Consider the following 10,832-nt stretch of genomic DNA (forward strand, 5'->3'; position numbering starts at 1 on the left):
GGGAGAACATTATGGAGCTCAGGTATCACAGCAGGGGAACCGTCTGGTTAGATTTTAAACAGACCATGCTAAAGGTGTGATCGGCTCGTGTTTTTGCACAACTTCTTAGCAAAGCTTAGCAGATTCATTCATAGAGCATTTTAAACACCCACAAGACCAAAGTGTTGTCTACAAAACATGATGCACATAACAAAATCAGAAGGACCTGAATATAAGTTAAAACACCCCTGTCAAAAAACAATAAAACAGCTAGTAAGATAAAAATACAATACTTACAAATGTTTAACAGTTTCTGCTCAGATGAGATTTCTGATGGCAATTGGTTGAACTGAACTGTTAATCGATCACAAAAAACACAAAAAACTACTTCTACATTGAATGTTACATTTAAAATATAAAGTTGTATAAAGGATGTCCATGAGTGCACAGTTTTATTGCCTTACAGTGAGCTCAGTGATGCTTGGCTGCACTGTTATTGTTGGACCAGATAAGTTCTAACTAGCCAATAAAGCAGCTCTAAAACTAGTGATTTGCATATTATGTCTGCGTCTAACTTCCATTACATTCCACTAGACTGAGAGCAGCAGTAAACGCAGGAAAAATCATTAAACTGAGCGTCGGTCATGGTGGAATTTATTAATGGAAGACATTCCAAGCCCTGTTTGCTTCAGTTTCTACACCGGTGTGAGGAAGATGCGTTTGTTTTGTGCCTACATCCTGTCCTGCTCTGTTTTGATGGTGAGCTCTGCCGTGTCCAACAGCTTCAGAGACTGCAGCCATTTTTTCTACATGCAAACGCCTCCAGCAGGGATCCGAGGGACAAGCCTGAAGAAGATCTGCCAGAAGTACGCCGACAAACTGCGCTACGCCACCCTGTACGACAGCAGTCGGCGTCTCCCACTGTATTCAGCTTACATTTTTAAGAAGTCTGATGGGAAGGGGAGGGCAGACACACCGTGGATGTACGAGCCTCAGGTAGAGAAAGGAGAACAATGTGGGATTCATCTGAAAAGTTTTGAAAAAATCTCTTAAGTCATAAAATAATAACTTCTCCCACCATGACAGTGATCATGTTTTTGTTATTGGTGGAAATTGTTGTAAAGATTATTCAAAGTTTTTATTGCATAAGATCAAATGGATAAAGTAGTAGCTATGATGACACATGTAATCTTGACCTACACAATTCCTGTACCTAAATGATTACCTATTAAACCAAAGTCAGTAACCAAGTGATCAAAATTAAATCTAATTCTTGAAAAGAAGAGATAATAAATTATTCTAGACAAAATTGTCTAAATTAGTGCTTTATAAAGTTGGGGAAATGACTCTGATTGTGATTGCAAATCAACAAGTATGGTGTTTATGTTACATAGTGTGTTTATGAAACAGTAGCATAGTAGCATTAAAATTGAGAAAATTGTATTTTTTAAATTATGCTTCTCTTGAGAATATGTTTTCTCCCTCTAATCTGCAGCTGGTGTCTGAATCAGAGAGCAGCAGCATGAAGGTGCTTCCTCTGACTGAAGACATTTCTCCTCTGATGGAGGAGAGCCAGACTGTTTTGGAGGACTACACAGATGCTGTAGAATACAGACGAGGCACGCTGAACCCTGACCAGCACCAAGCAGATCCAGACGACAAATCCTCTACCTACACCCTCACCAACGTCGTTCCTCTGACCACTGATTTCCTGGAAACCTCCTGGAGTCCTTACCTAGATACCGTCCGCCGCCGCCTAAACAACTTCTGCCACGGAAAGTCTTACATCGTGACTGGAGTAACTTTTTCTGGAGGCACCGTCAAGCGTGACAACAGGGACCGTCTTTCAATACCAAAACACGTATGGATGGGGTACTGCTGCCCAAAGTTTGACCGTAACTCACCCTATGAGGTGAGGTTCATGTTCCCTGGTTATGGCGGCTACGCCCTGAATGAAAAGACGGGCAACAATGTGGTGGAGGTGCCATTAAAGAAACTGGAGATTTTCCTGAAGAGCCAAACAGACTTTGAAAAAGACATGACTATTTTCTACAAGGGCTGTGTGTCAGAAAACAGCATTGAAAAGAAGCGAAGAGACCTGCAGAGGCTGCACCCTGAATAACAGAATGTTTCAAATACACTTGAACCAGAACAGTGTTAAAATATAAGGCTAACCTGCTTTGATTAAAATTATGTTTTTATCGAGGTTAGAAAGAGAAGACTGTTTAAAAGCTAAATTCTTTCCCAACTTGACCTCAGAGGATATATTTAGAATGTGTCTGCATAAAGTACTGTCTGTGGGATGTCTTGTGCTTTGTATGCAATGACTCTTCACAAAAACAAACAAGAGGGAAAAGAATAAACAATAAAATCAATGTTGATAGATTCTCCAACTTTTATTGTCATTCCCTGCAGTTTAATAAAACTGAAAGTAACAATTGTTTTTCCACTTTTCACAAAGAATTCACCAGGTTCTGTGACGTGATTACTGCCTGATCCCAATGCTTTAGATGCAACATTACTGTTAATTCCCGTATAGCTGATGTAACATACAACTGACATTAGGACACTTCTGTGCACTGAAGTGGAAGATTATGTTCTACTTTTTTATTCTTTGGTGAGTTATGGTGGGCTAGGACTTTATCAATTAGACAATTATTTTCTACCTATGTTTTCTCAAAAAAAATCCTATTATTTTAAATATTACCAGATTGCATATAACTACAGCCTATTGCTTGAAATATCAAGCTTGATTAAGCTTGTGTCTTTAAAAGAAAGCTTGACTGCATCGCTAGATAGACTGAAGGTCTTTCTATCGTCCTTCCCCACCAGTAGAAGACAAACATGAACACTGGCTGTTGAATGCTTGACTTTAGTGGGTGGAACTGCAGCACTGCAAGGACAGCATTGCTTTGCATACTGTCTCCAGATTACACAGAAGGCTTCACACCTGGTGTGAAACCTGCGGTAGCTTTTCCGCTGAGCACCACAGGACACACTGAGACACATCCAGTTATTGACTGAAACACTGAACATTCAGCAGCTTTTGGACTTGGATTAGAAACTTCGGATCACATTTGGATGATGGCGTTTTGGCTACAGATGGGTTTCCTGATGGCCAGCCTCACGTCTTCAGCGGTGAGAGGGCGAGTAGAAAAAGAGCTGTCTCCAGAGTGCAGAGAATTCCTCTACAAGAGAACTCCACCGAAAGGCCTGGACCTCCCCTCCATCAAGTACATCTGTCAGTTTCACAACAAGAAGCCGCGCTACGTGACTCTGTACAGCACGGCGGATCACATTCCCATCTACTCCGCCTACACCTTTAAGCACTCGGATGGGGAGACGTGTGTGGATGTTCCCTGGATGTATGAGCCACAGGTAAGGAAAACTAAAACACTGAATCAAGAAGCCACTATTTTGCTTTTTGAAAATGTTTAAAAAATGCCACTTGACATGTATTAATTTTAAGCTTACTGTCTTCTTTGCTTTTTTGTTTTGTTTGTTTTTGCACAGTTGTCCACTTCTTTTGACACAGATGAGATGCAGCCCTTTCCACGCGGTTACATGCACATGAACTTTGAAGACGCCCAAGCGATTCTGGACGACTACACCAACGCCATACAGTACGAGCGAGGGACCCTGAACCCGGACGAGCATCAGAACGAACCTGACGACAAGGCCTCTACTTACACCCTCACCAACGTCGTCCCCGTGGTACCCGACTTCAATGACAGGATCTGGAAAAAACAGGAGCACATCGTCCGCAAACGGCTTAACAACTACTGCCGTGGGAAAGCCTACATCGTGACCGGGATCACCAAGTCAGGGAACATGATCCGCAGGGAAAACATGAACCGTATCGCAGTCCCCAAATACCTGTGGTCGGCTTACTGCTGCGTGGACTATGACCACAACACGCCTTATACGGAGCGATACAAGTTCCCGTCTTTTGCTCACTACGCCCTCAATGAGGACGAGAATAATGAGATAGTAGAGACCTCTGTCCCAAAGCTCCAGGAGTTTCTCAAAAAGACATTTGTGGACCAGAACTTTCAGATTTTTGAAGGAGAATGCAATCCCCAATCATCCATGAAAAGTGATTAAGAAAAGTATTTTGAAATGAAGTAGCAGGATTGTAAATTTGAAGAATAAATAAAGCTCCATTGTATCCAAATCTCTTAGTATACTATGACAGCTTCCCAGACTAAAATATAAGTAAATAAACACAATTTAATCATGAACTATATTTATATATGTGTTTGTTCTACGCACATATTAATTCTTGACATAATATGTGAAAGTGGTTGCAAAACTTTCATTTTCTAATTAAAGTTCCTCAAGAAAAAGCAAGGAAGAAAATGGCTGACAAGACAAGTTAGGAGTTATGTTCATGGAATAAATCAAACCATTCAGAACCACGAGTCATACAAAGAAAGTTCCCTACAATTCTCACTTAATAAAAACAGAGCATAAACCTGAAGAATGAGATCTTTTCTACTTTTGCACTTCCACAGCTCATTAATCAGCAAAATGACACCCACCAGGGAAGGATAATAAAAAGAAATATTTAAGCATGCATCATAAAAGAAGATCAAACCTCTCTGACCTATAAAAAAAAACCTTCCTAAGGCATTTGTTCACCTCTTTGAATCTCTACCAGTTTTCAAAGGTTATTTTCTTGTCATGTTCAGAACTCAGATTTTTTTAGCGTGATTTTATCTAATTAACAACCGCTCTGTAACTGCATCGGTACGTTACATTGTAATAAACCGTTCAATCAGACTGTCTTTGGAGGCTTTCTTTTCAAACATAAAGTTAAAAAAACACTGTCAGTTGTCCCTACTGGATGTGGATTTGTGTGAGTAGATGTTGGTAGCTTGTATTGGAAAAACACTTTTCCATTACAGTTTGATAAAAGCTAGTTCCATAAATGTTTTCTACGTTTCAAGACCAAAAGTCAACAGTTTGGTTGTGAAAGCTCGAGGAGTTCTGATTTATTGATCTCATCTCATTCATGCTGGTAATAATGAAATATTGGATCAGGAAATAATGTTTTCAACTGCAGACAATATTGGTCAAAGTCACTGCATAGAACTCAGCAATATACAACTCTAAAATGAGGCATATAAACAATAAACCAACAAAAATTAAATGAATATAGCTAGTAGTTGAGAAACCTTTTGTTTAAATCTCTCATGAATATTAAAGTTTTTCAACCATTACTTTAAAATTAAATCCAAATCAAACCTGGTTGTAAACATGGCTTTTTTTATTTACAAATGTAAATAAAATACATTTTTATTTATCCATCACATTGCTCCATCATCAATACAGATTAATGAATCTTATACACGTCACAAAGGTCATGTTGTAAGACGAGAAATATTGCATAATAAGGTCTTATCAAAAAGGTTACAATTATAGATATGAGATAAAGCCTCTGAAATGTTGGAAATTAACCTTAAAAAATGACATCTACTCTAAATACAGGCATCCTTGGATCAACATTATGACTTAGTTGTGTTGTTGCTCTTTTATCTATTGATTTTGGTTGAACCTCTTGATAAGAGTGTTATATAGAATTTGAGTGACGGTCTTAAAATGAGTTATTACAGACTGGAGAGTGAAAGTCATCAAGCTGCTGAACAGTAAAGTCAGAAGTATATTAAACCTATAATTTGTAAAAGCATTGTCAGAATTTCCAGCTTAGTCAAACGGCTGTTCAATTCCAGCATAAAATGGAAGAAGAAGTCTGTCCATTTAGGTGAAGTCTTGCTAATCATGTGATGTAACAAGAAAGACCTATTTTGAACAATAGTTTTATATTCCTACAACTAGCTTTCCTTCTTTAAAACCGGTCTGTCAGTATTAATTTTCTCTGAGGATGTTTCTTCCATTGCTCACGTGAAGATCGATTACACTTTAATTCCATTTAGGTTTCTAGTGAAATTCAACTCAAATGCATATGCTGGACTGAAGCCATTATTATTACACTTCTATGTATGCTACTATGTCATGTCAGCAATGTGGAAAACAGGCATGATAAAATGCTCTCGGTATCTGATAACATTCATTGCCTTTATACACCTACACTTGTGGCAATTTGAATATATGGAAAAACCTCACAATGGGAGATCAGTTGAAAGCGCAGATGAGCCAGGGAGGGAAATGTTGAGTTTGATAGAGCTGAAACCGAGGCTGTACCTTTTAGACGTAGATGACTTGCAGCCTCTTTCACCAGGAGGATCATAAAGATCTACAGGAGCAGAGAAAAACAAGCTGCAGAGATGAGAACGACATCTGCAAACCGTGCTGTTTCCCTGACAGCTGCTGTGATGGTGCTAACCTCGGTGGTGCTGCAGGGAGTCCAAGCAGGAGTAGTAAGTGACTTCAACCATGCAGAGCGCTGCAAGGACTCCCTGTTTATGGGAACCCCACCGAGAGGTTATCTCAGCAACGCCTTTAAGAAGATCTGCCAGAGGTACGAGGATAAACCTCGCTACGCTACAGTGTATGACCCCCGCAGACACATCCCCATCTTCTCTGCGTACACGTTCAAGAAGTCAGACGGGGAGAAGAAGGTGGACTTCCCCTGGATGTTTGAGCCTCAGGTGAGTTTCAGTTCATTCTACAACAAAATTATGTTTTAGTACTTAAATTTGGGATAGTTTTTAGTTTAAATGTCTATGTAGATCCTTTAGCAGGGTATCGTTTGGATTTTGTAGACACTTAATGGTCATGAAGAACTATTACTTAGGCCAGCTTGAGATAACTTACCTTGCTGAGTACAGGATAAGTCTCAAAGAGATAGTGTCACTAATGCCATTTATACAAATCTATCTTTCTGACTTCGTGGTTTCATTTTTCTTGGATCAACAGTTGGCATCAGAGAAGAGTAGCAGCAACATGGAGCCTTTCCCCCAGTCTACAAGTATGCACATGAACTTTGAGGACACCCAGGCTGTCCTCGAAGATTACGCCGACGTTGTTCAGTACGAACGCGGACAACTAAACCCCGACGAGCACCAAGCAGACCCTCTGGACAAAGCCTCCACTTACAGCTTGACAAACGTGGTTCCTCAGATAAGGGAGTTCAACCTGGGCCCATGGGCCGAACACCAGGACATCATCCGCAAACGACTCAATAACTACTGCAGAGGAAAGGCCTACGTTATCACCGGGGTAACCACCTCTGGACACACAATCCGCCGCAACAACATGGACCGGGTGGCCGTGCCGGAGTACATGTGGTCGGCTTACTGCTGCACAGAGTTCGACCAGAATGCGCCGTACTTCGTGCGCTACAAGTTCCCCGTGTTTGGGGCATACGGGCTGAACGACCGAGTCAACAACCAGATGGTGGAGGTTCCCCTGAAGAACCTGGAGAAGTTCCTTAAAGGGAGGATGGATGTGGACAAGAACTTCCAGATATTCTATAATGACTGTGTGCCAGATAACTAAGGAAATTGATGTAATAGTAAATTTTAAGTGTATTAATTTAAAAGTTCATTTTAAGAATAAGTCAGAGATTGACATACTGGAATTTAATGGTTTGAGAAACTATCCCATTAGAGAAAATTTTATTTGATGTTTTGCCCCATTGTTTTTCTTAGTAATATATATATATTCGGTTTATCCTAATTCTTTGATCAAATAAATGACGGAAATACTTAAAAGTGGTCAAAGACAAGTCTTTATATTTGAGAAAAGCATAAAAACAAAGAATTGTCATATTTTTAATTCAACAATATTTATTTAAATTCTAATAAAGATCCAATGTCTACCCAAAATGTTGGAGATTATTATTTGGCCTATAATTATAATGTATAATGTAAATGAATTCACATGATGCAAACAGTTTTGATTTTGAAGAAGAAAATTAACTTCTTAAATAACTGCCTGTAGAGGGTGTGTGACATAAACTTATTGACACAGACTTATCAGATACTTTCACACTTCAACCACTAGATGGCACTCATGTTATAACATTCTGCCTATTGGAACAATATCAGTTTATTGGTAGCAATGCATTTGCACTTGAGATCTCAGATTCCCTTCGTAGCAGTCTGAGGCAAACATAGATTATAAAAAGAGGACTGATCCAGAGAGGAGACTCGTTTCCAAGCCACCCATCCTCTCTTCTGCAGCTCTGTCTTCTCCAGTTGTCTCCCATAGTAGTGAGGATCAACAACAAGCAAATAGCTCCCTTTGTCCCCAGTACAAACTCCTAATATACCCTTAGAGGAATTGTCCCTGTCTCCTCCCATCATGACAGGAGAACCGTGCTTTTCAAAGTGTTGATGGAGCTCCTCTACTGCAACCTGCTCCAGCTCTGCTCCTCCACCTCTAACATGCACCACCTTACAGGGAACATCACAGAAGTAGTCCAGAACCAGGGAGGCTTCAAATGTCCCTATCCACTCCCTGGAGCCGGAGAAGGAGCCTGGCTTGTCTCCCATTGTCACCAAGGCTTGCTGGATCTGTGGTAGGCTTGGAGCAATTCTGTTCTGGTTTTGAACTGGGGACCTGTTCAGGTAAATCCACGAAGCCATGGTTTGAATGGTTCGGTATCCACAGCCCCAGCCTCTGTCATCCTGTCCATCACAGCCATAATGGAAGTACAGATAGTCTCCTTTAACCAGGGAGCATTTCGCAGGGTCCGTCAGTGGATCAGGGAGCTCAGTGTGTACATTCTTTAATAAAGTCTCTATCTTCTGACAAATCTTCTCCTTTTCACAGGCACCCCAATCTATATTTTCGTCCGACGCCATTTATATTGTCTCTGAGTCCAATATAAAAAAAATGTAGTCGAAATATAAGAAGAAAACAAAAACAAACAAAAAAACACTCACCGGTCCAAACAGTTTTACTTCCGGGTTAGGATGGAACACTTCCTGTTGTGTACAGGAAAAATATGATGGCGGCCACGTAAAGCAGCGTTTTAGCTTGAATCTGTTCTCTGAAGGTAATTATGCTCTTACTATTGAAAATTTATCTATATGAAACTCGAAAATACAACGCTTAGGTAGTGAGTCAATGTGGTTTAATTTAATGTGAGCCGTTACTTCATCTCGATAGAGACATTTTGTATTTTCAGTTGGGCGCTGGTTTCTTTCTTAACAGAAATTATACAGTTAACGAGATCATATAAGAGCTCCATTAATTGAACATGCAACTATCTGATAGGTGAAAAACAAGCAAAACGTAGCACGCTTTTGGTGCTTCGCTTATCCTATGTATACGGGTGAAGTGAGTACGCACTATTTCTATCCGGTCAAATTATTCTAGCTGTTTGAAATAATCTGTTCAACCTCCATAACACGGGAACAAATTAGTTTACCAGCAAGTCTTTAACTGTGTTTATACTTCACATTAAGGGTAACAGATTCTGTAGATTTGGGAACATTTGCTTTTTATTTGCCAAAGTTACGTTGGGGGAACCAAATCTTTCAGCTGCTTGAGATAATCTGTTCCCCCTCCATAACTTGGGAACAAATTAATCTCCAAATTGGCCTTTAACTGGGTTTATTCCTCTCATCTGTTCCCCTTTCATAGTTTAGACATGTAATAAAAAATTGGGAAAACAAAAAATATTTATTTTTTTGTGTTTAACATCCTGATCTAGAGGAAAATTGGATCATTTAAAGTTTTGTATTTTATATTCAGTATTCACTTTTTTGTTATCAATAGTTAGGGAAAGATCAATCTATTTTAAATGACACCCATGTTTCAAAGAACTTTTTTTTTAATCTAATTTGTTTTGAACTAATTTGTTTTGATAATTGGTTTATGTTTTAATCAGTTTGCCTCACGTTCTTTCCATTAGCCTTCTTCTTCTGGATCTTCACTGGTCATTCAGAAACATGACTGAACCACGCAACCCCGGGATGTCCTCTGTCCCCCAGAGTAACCCGTCCCACATGGAGTCCAGCTCCCAAGCCGTAGAGATGGATCCAGTGGAGTACACCCTGAGGAAGCGTCTCCCCCGGAAACTTCCCAAGAGGCGGAACGACGTCTACGTTAACATGAAGACTGACTTCCGGGCTCAGCTGGCGCGCTGTCAGAAGCTGCTGGACGGTGGCGGCCACAGGGAGATCTGTGTCCACGGGTTGGGCCTCGCCATCAACAGAGCCATCAACATCGCTCTGCAGCTGCAGGCCAGCAGTCAGGGTGCTCTGCAGCTGGCGGCCAACACCTCCACAGTGGAGCTCATCGACGACCTGGAGCCCGAAGATCCCGACGAGGCGGGGGAGCCCATGACACGTACACGCAATAACTCGGCCATTCATATCAAAGTTTTCTATCCTGATCCCCAGTGACCTGAAGGTACTACCTGTTGTATTTCTCTTGTGGTCTTGTTGGACATTTTTTCATTTGGACTCATAATTTTAAGAGCAGGAGAGCATGTGTGTGTTTACAAGTGAATCATATTGAAATCCTCCTGTTTTCTACTTGTTTAATGTATTATATTTGACTGATGAGGAGCAGAGGAAACACAGGTAAACATGTACAACTACTGATGTATTTCATTGTCCACTGGTTTGCATGTCTTTAAAAATTCATAGAAAAAAAAAAAAATCTTTCAAACGTTAAAGTGAGTGCTGTTACTGTTAATGTCCACTAGATGTCAGTGTTCAGCTCCAGTGAGTCTTTCAGCAGCTAAACATCAATGAATCAAATTGGCAAAATGATCATTGTTTACATTACAGAGTTCAGTGAAGGGTCAGCGGAACTTGAACTGAATTTATTTGTTGCTTCTCCTTTAAAACAGATTTCTGTTGTTTCCGTGATCAAAACTGATCCACTTAAGATTCTGTATCTGGTTTAATAAAATAAAAGTTGCTTGAAACTTC

General features: G+C 40.2%; 5 protein-coding genes across 6 annotated transcripts; 4 read left to right on the forward strand and 1 right to left on the reverse strand.

Annotated features, from left to right (window-relative positions):
* Positions 1-693: 693 nt before the first annotated feature.
* On the forward strand, positions 694-2,101 carry si:dkey-85k7.11 (endonuclease domain-containing 1 protein). Its single transcript, XM_044098261.1, has 2 exons — positions 694-975; positions 1,475-2,101. The coding sequence occupies exons 1-2, from the start codon at positions 694-696 to the stop codon at positions 2,099-2,101; spliced, it is 909 nt and encodes a 302-aa protein (XP_043954196.1).
* An 827-nt stretch (positions 2,102-2,928) lies between these two features.
* LOC122820317 (endonuclease domain-containing 1 protein-like) lies at positions 2,929-4,702 on the forward strand. The gene is made up of 2 exons (XM_044097648.1): positions 2,929-3,357; positions 3,493-4,702. The coding sequence occupies exons 1-2, from the start codon at positions 3,061-3,063 to the stop codon at positions 4,081-4,083; spliced, it is 888 nt and encodes a 295-aa protein (XP_043953583.1). The 5' UTR covers positions 2,929-3,060; the 3' UTR covers positions 4,084-4,702.
* A 591-nt stretch (positions 4,703-5,293) lies between these two features.
* LOC122820694 (endonuclease domain-containing 1 protein-like) lies at positions 5,294-7,440 on the forward strand. Its single transcript, XM_044098262.1, has 2 exons — positions 5,294-6,590; positions 6,859-7,440. Exons 1-2 carry the CDS (start codon positions 6,267-6,269, stop codon positions 7,438-7,440), a joined length of 906 nt encoding a protein of 301 aa, XP_043954197.1. The 5' UTR covers positions 5,294-6,266.
* A 173-nt stretch (positions 7,441-7,613) lies between these two features.
* Positions 7,614-8,895, reverse strand: ufsp1 (UFM1-specific peptidase 1 (non-functional)). The gene has a single exon (XM_044097208.1). It carries the CDS (start codon positions 8,748-8,750, stop codon positions 8,025-8,027), a length of 726 nt encoding a protein of 241 aa, XP_043953143.1. The 5' UTR covers positions 8,751-8,895; the 3' UTR covers positions 7,614-8,024.
* On the forward strand, positions 8,844-10,832 carry pop7 (POP7 homolog, ribonuclease P/MRP subunit). 2 transcript variants are annotated; one of them, XM_044097211.1, is made up of 2 exons: positions 8,844-8,944; positions 9,806-10,832. In XM_044097211.1, exon 2 carries the CDS (start codon positions 9,843-9,845, stop codon positions 10,296-10,298), a length of 456 nt encoding a protein of 151 aa, XP_043953146.1. In that variant the 5' UTR covers positions 8,844-8,944; positions 9,806-9,842; the 3' UTR covers positions 10,299-10,832. The 2 variants fall into 2 exon arrangements, with proteins under 2 accessions (XP_043953146.1, XP_043953147.1); XM_044097212.1 differs by lacking the exon at positions 8,844-8,944 and adding an exon at positions 9,054-9,228.

This window comes from Gambusia affinis, linkage group LG18 (assembly GCF_019740435.1).
Source record: "Gambusia affinis linkage group LG18, SWU_Gaff_1.0, whole genome shotgun sequence".
Classification (NCBI taxonomy): domain Eukaryota; kingdom Metazoa; phylum Chordata; class Actinopteri; order Cyprinodontiformes; family Poeciliidae; genus Gambusia; species Gambusia affinis.

What these genes read in the sequence shown, in the direction of transcription:
- pop7 (XM_044097211.1), top strand. Translation starts at nt 9,843, where the DNA reads ATGACTGAACCACGCAACCCCGGGATGTCCTCTGTCCCCCAGAGTAAC.
- ufsp1 (XM_044097208.1), bottom strand. Translation starts at nt 8,750, where the DNA reads ATGGCGTCGGACGAAAATATAGATTGGGGTGCCTGTGAAAAGGAGAAG.
- LOC122820317 (XM_044097648.1), top strand. Translation starts at nt 3,061, where the DNA reads ATGATGGCGTTTTGGCTACAGATGGGTTTCCTGATGGCCAGCCTCACG. An exon ending in CCTGGATGTATGAGCCACAG is followed by an intron (nt 3,358 to 3,492) that starts GTAAGGAAAACT and finishes GTTTTTGCACAG; the next exon opens with TTGTCCACTTCTTTTGACAC.
- si:dkey-85k7.11 (XM_044098261.1), top strand. Translation starts at nt 694, where the DNA reads ATGCGTTTGTTTTGTGCCTACATCCTGTCCTGCTCTGTTTTGATGGTG. An exon ending in CGTGGATGTACGAGCCTCAG is followed by an intron (nt 976 to 1,474) that starts GTAGAGAAAGGA and finishes TCTAATCTGCAG; the next exon opens with CTGGTGTCTGAATCAGAGAG.
- LOC122820694 (XM_044098262.1), top strand. Translation starts at nt 6,267, where the DNA reads ATGAGAACGACATCTGCAAACCGTGCTGTTTCCCTGACAGCTGCTGTG. An exon ending in CCTGGATGTTTGAGCCTCAG is followed by an intron (nt 6,591 to 6,858) that starts GTGAGTTTCAGT and finishes TTGGATCAACAG; the next exon opens with TTGGCATCAGAGAAGAGTAG.